At 48.1% G+C, this 8640-nt stretch overlaps 1 protein-coding gene across 1 annotated transcript; it reads right to left on the bottom strand.

The window, feature by feature from the left end:
* Positions 1-1213: 1213 nt before the first annotated feature.
* LOC126530750 (uncharacterized) lies at positions 1214-5887 on the bottom strand. Its single transcript, XM_050178040.3, has one exon. It carries the CDS (start codon positions 5697-5699, stop codon positions 4776-4778), a length of 924 nt encoding a protein of 307 aa, XP_050033997.2. The 5' UTR covers positions 5700-5887; the 3' UTR covers positions 1214-4775.
* Positions 5888-8640: the final 2753 nt, after the last annotated feature.

Below are 8640 nucleotides of genomic sequence, written 5' to 3'. Positions count from 1 at the left end.
TGCGCGCTTGTATGTGTGTTTATTCTGATGAAGGCCGTGCCATGGCCGAAACGTTAAAAACCTTAAAGATGCAATTTTCGTAAGTGTGCACCTTCGTTTCTAAAACTACCTATGCACCGGACCCACAGAACTTCTCATTGAACTATATATACATATATATATATATATATATATATATATATATATATATATATAAAATTCTCTCTCATCTGTGCCAAAAGGTTCTGCGTGTGCGCTGCCTTTGTCTGTCTCTGTGCGTACCCGTGCGTGTGTGCGTGCATGGCATGTTTCAAAATCTGCACACTCGGGCTTGCACTAGCAACAGTTTAAGGAAAATGTAAAAAGGCGGACATTTATTAGGCTTTACCACGTTTATATTTAACAGACGCCAGTGTGCATTCTCTGTTTCTCATAATGCCGCAGCGATGTCTTACAAGAATTAAATTCTGGGGGTATTACGCGTCAAAGCCGCGATCTGATCTTGAGGCACGTCGGTAGTGTGGGACTTCGGATTATAATTTTGACTACTCGGGATTCTTTAACGTGCACCTAAATGTAAGTAACACGAGCGTTTTCTGCATTTCGTCCACGTCGAATTGAGCCGCCGCGGTCGGGGTCGAACCCGCGACCTCGAGCTTAGCGGCGCGACGCATTATTCATTAAGATACCGCAGCGAACTCGTGTGTCAAATTTGTCGTCCTCCGTTCTTCGACTTGAACATTTCATTTTCTTCAAGGTGGCACGCCAGGACACCTAGCGCTTCGTCCAGCTCGTACAGTGGCAACACCCCTGCGAGGTACATTCGGAGTTCACAACAGCCCAGGCTGCTTTCAATGTAGGTGCCTTTAAGTCGGTCCCAGAGAAGGTTTTCTGAATTATTCCGAAAATAGCCCAGGAATTATGAGAAAGAGACACGAAATAATAACATAGGCAGGAGAACTTAATCATGCACGCAAAACATGTATCGTTTACCACCCTCACTGAGTAGAGGGGAGGTAAAAACATGAGGATATAGAGACAGAGAGAGACAGAGAGAGAGAGAGAGACAGAGAGAGGGGGGAGCACAGACACGACAATCACATCCGGGCACGATCACCACACGATCCAAGTACGAGATCAGGAGCGGCACAATAAGCGTTAATTAGGGCTAAAGCTGAAAGGAATCGAGTAGCGCAGAAACCGGCACATATGGCGTAAAGGACAGACACAGCGCTGACTAACAACCAGTCTTTATTGCATATCAAGTGCAATATGTAGAAAAATATCTGCGCGGAATTCATCCCAGGCCACCAATCTCCCCAGGCTTTCACACATGCGATAAGTGGCATAATTCACACCAGTGCAGAGATACAGAGGACGTGTTAACACATGAGTCACCGTGTTAGTATGCGTTAAACGCTTCACTGCTCTCACGCGTACGTGCTTTTTGTATTCTTGTTTTTTTCTTTTAATTCTGGGTTTTTACCTGCCGAAACCACGAGATGATTATGAGGCACACCGTAGTGGGGCACTCCGGATTAATTTCCACCACACGGGTTTCTTTAACGGGCGCCCCACGCACGGCCTACGAGAGTTTTTGCATTTCGCCCCCATCGATATGCGGTCACCGCGCCGCGGCTTGGATTCGATCCCGCGACCTCTGGCTTAGCATTACAACGCCAAAACCACTATATATGCCACCACGGTGGCGGCACTTTGTCTCCGAAGAGCGTGCAGTGTTCGAGAGTGCGGTTCACAACCACATTTCTTGCGATGATTTACCCGATGACGCAACCGTGCTCCCATAAACGATGATTAAGGCGTCTGCCTGTTCGCTCCTTGTAAAAACGCCCTCGTGAAACGCGCATCTTGTAAACAGCTGCGCACGAACATTTTACAAAGCATCACATATGTTTCTTCTCCACATGCACGTTCTTTTTTCCCCGTTTTTTTTTTCTAACCTTCCCTGTTTACTCTGCGGCAAAGGAGTGGAACGTTTACTGCGCGCACTATCCAAAATAGCTAATGCTCTCTCTCTCTCTCTCTCTCTCGCTAAATCCGCTTGCGCGCGTTTGCCGTCCTCAAAATCGTAGCAGTGCCGACAAAAGTACAGAAGACGAGTAAGCATTGGTAGGTGTCATTCCGCTTATACGGAAAGCTTTCATTAAAGCGAAGCCTCCTCGGCCACTTCTCTCCGCTTTGGTGTTCATTTCTAACTGTTTCTAACCGAGACTTGCTCATGCGCCCAGACCCTGTGCCTTTTTCACGTCCTTAACTCCCGTGAGTGTTCAGTCACGCCCGGTCCACTGTGGCGATTGACTGAAGGCTGTGCGCTACGTGTGTTCATAGTTCGTTCGAGAGAGTTGATGCATGCGCATAGTATCAAGTGATTTAAGCATTCCGAAATTGTCAGCACCGGATCTTTCGGCAGCAGCAAGAGCAGTTGTGTTTCACAAATCACTAGAAATTGGTACTTTTAACTACTAAACCAATCAGAAAAAGGAAATTGAGGTCATCAGATATGTATGGAAAACTTCCTTTCTCTCAAATGTAAATGGCGTCCCACTTGAACATCAAAAGAATTGCAGAACAAGAAAGAAAAGAGAAACACCCCTTGCCATGGACACATCGTAATCTGCGTAAATAAAATAAAGAGACCTGCACATTGTACATATCATTTGTTGCGGTTCAAGGAACTGTTCTACAAAATTAAAAAAGCTTCGCTTAAAGGGCCAAACATCAAGGATTTGGTCAGAGAATTTTGTCAGAGTTTCGACCATACGGAGGACACGGTATGAGAAACTTTATGGCATACACATAGTCATACAAATAATTATGGCATACCGACGAATTGTCAGTGCCCCTAATTAATTTTGTTTCTTTACCACGTGTATCACGGTAACCTTCATCAAATTGAACGTTTTCACATTAAAGAGGAAGATTTACGTACTGAACTCCTATTTAAGTATACGTAAGAACGGAGAAATCATTTAGATTTACATCTACTGCATTGGATTTCGTAGTTTTGCAAGTCTCAATGCACTGACTGCCATGGGCAGACTTTTTTTTTCCTATTGAAGCCGCCCACTTTCTTATTTTTAGAATTGCTGAAAATCGCAAAATTTAAAGAATCTTTTGTCATCGAACTAACTCTGTAACAAAGAAGGAACAATATCTAGATTACGTAAACTGTACCTATTGAAACACCCACAACGGAGAAAATTGACATATCATGTACCACGTTGAAATATTCCACTCATTTATACGTATAACATTTGTAAAACTGTTGTAAACAGTGTAAAAACATAACGTAAGCTGCAGATTTGTATTCTCCTATTCTTTAAACTCGTTTATTTGTTTCAAGTGATCCAACAGATCCGGTTTAAACAACTGATTGCGTTTTTTCTTTTTTTTCTTTTTTCCAGAGATACGGATTTGTAAAGGTATCGTCAATTTTTGTACAAAAATATGAGCCCTAAATCAGAAGTCTGCATCCAGCAGACCATAGGGTTCAGCTTCTTGGCTTGGATGCAAGCAATTTTATTCAAAACTTTCCACCTGCTCTCTAACAGGAGAAATTCTGCCTTCTACACGTCTATTAAGAGGGCAAACATAGTTGGCATCGAACTAAAGCCTTCTCTAAGGGTGCCACTCATGCTGGTCTTGAATTTTGTTTTTCGTGTCTAATGTTATCACCGATCTGGTTAAAAACTAATTAACTAATTACAACAGACAGCAGCAATCTAATGGTAAATGCTATAGATGGCGCCAATCATGTCGTTGACAATTTAAAAATGGTTCGTAGCAATCATCTATAAATTGCTCTCTAAGCTCTATTCCAAGCTATTTTAGCTACAAACGCATATAAAAAATGAAGAAAACGCCAGATCATGCAAGGCTGTTGCGATTATTCAAATCGATTGCATGGTTACAAGCTCTAAATGTGAAAAATGCGCAGTATTATAAAGGTTATAGTGACAACCTTCAGATGAGATAAGAATGTTTGAAAGCTCTGCTTACTCGTTAAAGCTCTAAAGTGCAACGGATGCAATTGCAGACCCACTACACAGCTAAGAGTCACGATTGGGCTGTAAGCTTTTGACGACGGGTGTACGTGTCTGTTTGCAGCGACAGAGTGCTACTCGGCGCCGGCCTCTGCGCGAGTAAAAGAAAAGGAACAACTTTGCTTTGTTCGCAGAGAAGATAACCATTGTGCACTGCAGATAAGCGACGCCCTAAAAAAAAGAGTACAGCGAGCGCTGGCCTTTTACGTAGCATGACTAGATAAGAAAATTTCACTCAAATTTTGAATACGGAGCAAGATCGCAGCAACACAACCTTGGCAGTGATTTTCACGTATGACCGTTCCTACAGTAATCGTATTCGCGGTGATGTTATACAACCAACCGCTCATTCACACGCTATGCGACAAAGATAAATGGGAGCGAAAAGTCCTCGGGCATCACGTTGCTAAGTTGACTTTGATGGGACGGCTCTAAACTAACCTTCTTAGAGCAATGAATTGCGGTGCAGCGAGGCGCGTACACTCGCAAGAACATACACGTGATGTGTACGTGCATCTACACATTGTGGAGAGGGGCCGTTGTCGATTACCAAACGAAGATGAAGGCAGCGTCTTGACGCAATGATCGGGTCACCGTCGAGCATCCACAGTGCACGTGTGCCCACCATAGATAGGACGGAAGGTAACGTGACACTCCCAACCGTCGACGAGCACGCACGAAACTTCGCCAGTGCGGCACTGAAATCAACGACGCGCCATAATGCGAGCCTCGTCAGCGCGGAGAGTTGTTGTTGACGACGTCCACGTTTATGACGACCATCCCCTTAGTCACCGGGTCCGGCACGGGCACGGAACAGTGTTCGGGAATGGGCACCGGTGCCCCGGCGGTGCGGCTCTGCTTGAGGTGGGCCTCGAGCGCCTTCCTGGACCACTTGCCGAGCGCCTCGCTGGCGAGCCGGTCCCACTCGAGGCAGGAGAAAGACGGCACCACCAGGTGTCCGCAGTTGAAGCACTGCTTTCGCACAACCCTGGGGACCCCGAGCCTGCCCAGGTCGAAGAACACCTCGACGCCGTCGTCCGTCCAGCGATGCTCGCAGCGGCGACAGTGCATCTGAGCGCGCCCCACGGCCGAGGCGAGCTTGGCCCTCGCCAGGAGGCTGTTGCGGGACCATCGAATCCTCTGGTAGCTCTTGGCGCTGCCGCCGCCGCCGACGACCCCGTTGCAGAGGACGCCATTGGCTCCTCCGCCGAGCAGGGAGCTGGACGCGGCGATGGACTTCTGGACCGAGTCTCTCACGGCTTTGGACACCTCGGGCTTGGGAGGCTGCTGCTGCTGCGTCGTCGCTTTCTTTTCGCACTGAGGGAGCGAGCCGTTCGCCGTCGCGCTGGGCTGATCGACGGCGCTCGTCGAACTTCCGGAGGCACCCATGGGCAGACGCGCTCCTCCGCCGAGTCTCGCCGCGCCTCTTGCACCGGGTTGCCCTCCACCGCCGCGTACGCGAAGCGAGTCTCGTAACGAAGCACGTCGAGCCCGACGTGTTGCTCGGCTGCGCGGGCGCGAGCTATCGGCGACCGTCGCCCTCGTGCAATCGGACCCTCTCGCAGCGATAAGCAGCCCCGGCGGTACATAGAAGTCTCCCGATGTGTACCCATTGTACACTATGGGACTCCATGAGCAAACGGGGAAGTTCTGCATATTTATGCAGCTTGTTTAAACAGACTGCGGTACTTGGCGTAGCGGACCGACGATCACATAATATAGTGCCGCTCTCTTTCATTCTTCTTTTTCCTGCTGAAATAAAAGCGAGTAGTCTGGAATGTAGACATGAGTGCTTGAAGGAGGGCGAACAAATGAAAGTAAGCCTGCGTTTACACAGCAGCGCACCGTGTGACGACACGGACGTTTTCAGCCTCGACATTGACGCTGCCTGAGCCTTTCACACTGGCCGCTAAGCACCGTCACGCGCGCGGCAGTACAAATGCGCGGCAGAGTTTGGTTTGCGGTTTAACTCGATACACGGCATAAGGTCGTGCAGCCAACCGAGTGCAAGAACATTCCAGAGAATAGGCTCGACGAGATATTGAAACAACGAACGTAAAGTTGCAACGTGCACCTCGGAAGGTGGCTATACGCTTGCTCCTTAAGCGCTAAAAATTAATCATTTCGCTGAATATATCAAGTGTGCGAAGGCTCATCGCGAATCCTTATGATTACGACAGTATATCATATATACTGTTCAATAGTACTGACGAAGGAGCCAGCTGTGATATTGGTTGCTGTTATTGTTGTTCTTGACATGTTCGCCGCCTTTCAAACGCTTGCCTGTTGTCACATCGACAGTTCAACACTACAAATCGCTTCGCGATTGACGGACGCGTTGGTGACGTGCCGTATTATACTTTTCTATCCTGACCCTGTTTGCCAGGTGCAGGCTCCGTTATTGGCCAATACGTTGCACGACAGCCCTTCGTATGCCTTCCGCATTGAAATGATAAAAACCCGGCGTTATTGCTCAGTAGCTTTGGCATTACGCTGCTCACACGAGGTCGCGGGATCAAGTCCCGGCCGCGGCGGCCGCATTTCGATGGGGGCGAAATGAAAGAAGAAAAAAACGTCCTTGTGCCGTGCATGTGCGCACGTTAAAGATTCCCAGGTAGCCAAATTAATCCAGAGTCCCGAACTACGACGAACACCTTAATCAGGTCGTACTGTTGACCCGTAAAACAATATAATGTAAATTTTCTGAAGTGGTGAAATACTGCTCGTACCATTCTTTATCAATTATGCGTATACATTTGCCGATACTGGCTTTTCTAATAAGTACCTCTGTTTACCGATCATGGACACAGCGGTGCCTGACATTCATCCGCTAAGTGACAGGGATCGCCGACGTCTGCGATCAATAGCGGCGAAGAATACGCCGACGGGGTATCGACAGATAACGGAATCTGAGGCGCGCGTATACGTGCGTGCTATACGGAACCGCTTGGAACGAAGCCAATTGATCTCGGAAACTTACGTCACCAAAAGTCGCGTGACGTAGTATAGAAGGGGGGACGCGGAAGAAAATAAGATAGCGGTCTTAGACGCCCCCGCATCGCACGTTTGCACATCGCGTGCTCCCGATCTCACTGGCTGGCAACGTCACATGACCGCACGCCACCCGAGAACGAGCGGTCGGGGTCCGCCTCAAATGCGTGTTGCACGACACGCCGCGGAAGACGAGTGGAGAGAAGAAAGAAAGCCTGGACTCATAAAGCGCTGACCTGGTTATCTGGGTGCATGCAGTGAGGTGTCGTTTGTATTTGCGTAGAAGGGAACATGACAGCATTTGCTAATTGGCATATATTTGGTATTGAAGAGCATGCAAACGCACAGTCCAAGACACGACAAGCGTTTACTCGAACTTGTTTATTCGAAGTATGGAGCATATATAGGTCGACAGCTAGGCGGGCCAGAGAGAAAGAGAGGCAAACAAGGAACCAAGCAAAAGAACAGTAAAAGGTATAGTAAAAAAATATGAGAGATTTTACATGCCAAAACCACGATATGATTCTTCGGCACGGTTTAGTTGGAGACACCGGATAAATTTGGCCACCTGTAGTGTTAGTTTACGTGCACCCACTGCACGGTACACGCAAGTTTTTCAATTTCCCTCCATTTCGAAATCCGGCCGCCGAGGCCGAAATTTCGTCCCGCGAAACCGGGCTTAGCAGCGTAACGGTTTAAAAAGATGGAAACTGTTTAGAAATCCCGTGCAATATTAGAAGGAACACTGAACAGCAAAATAATTTGAGCTGCGTTAGTAACTCAACGTTCTACAACATCAGGGCAGCCACTCGCAATGAGGAAAGGTTCGATAAGCCAGAAAAGATGGGAAGAAAACACGAAAGACGGATAGCCACGCCTTCGTGAAGTTTCGGCATCAGCACGCTGTGACGTCATGGATTTTTAAAGCGTCAGCACGGGCCTAGTTAAATTTCTTGCCAGCAAAAAGAGGGCCACAACGTGTTCTGAAAGAGCCAAAGATTTAAGTTTCAGGAACTCTTACTAGTCCACAATGGTCCAAATACACAAAACACTTTGACGTCCATGACAATCCTCTGCAAGCCGAGGAAGCGGCCATAGCCCTCGCGCTCTCCCAAACAGAGGTTTAAGTCACTGTGACCGACTCCTAACAGGCGTGCCGCAACTTTGCTAGCGGCAGAATTCATACCACTACGCTCAAGATCATCAATCAAAAGCCGCCAACGAGATCAGTCATGAACATCTGGGCGCCAGCTCATCACGGCATTCCTCGCAACACGGTCACCAACTTCGTGGCTCTAGATTTGACCCACCGAGCCGACGCCGAGGAATCTGAACCCGAGCGCATGTACCCTCTAGTCTCGTACCAAGACATCACACAACACTACAAGCGAACCCGCAGAACATATGCAACCCCACACAAGTCGCTACCTAGAGAGCAGGAGCGATTCCTCCGAGCTCTACAGGTTAATAAATTCCCCCACCCAAACAGAAACCACCTCATGGCCCCTACACAATTCTCTCCGCAATGCCGCTTCTGCTCAGAGCCCGGGTCCCTCAGGCACATAGTAGAGGGTTGCAGAGAGGCACCATTCAATCCTCCGAGCCC

Source organism: Dermacentor andersoni, chromosome 5, assembly GCF_023375885.2.
Source record: "Dermacentor andersoni chromosome 5, qqDerAnde1_hic_scaffold, whole genome shotgun sequence".
Lineage (NCBI taxonomy): Eukaryota > Metazoa > Arthropoda > Arachnida > Ixodida > Ixodidae > Dermacentor > Dermacentor andersoni.
The sequence above is the reverse complement of the archived record's forward strand: the minus strand, read 5'-3'. Positions and strand labels throughout refer to the sequence as shown.

Coding starts and splice junctions, on each gene's coding strand:
- LOC126530750 (XM_050178040.3), bottom strand. CDS start 5,699: ATGCAGAACTTCCCCGTTTGCTCATGGAGTCCCATAGTGTACAATGGG.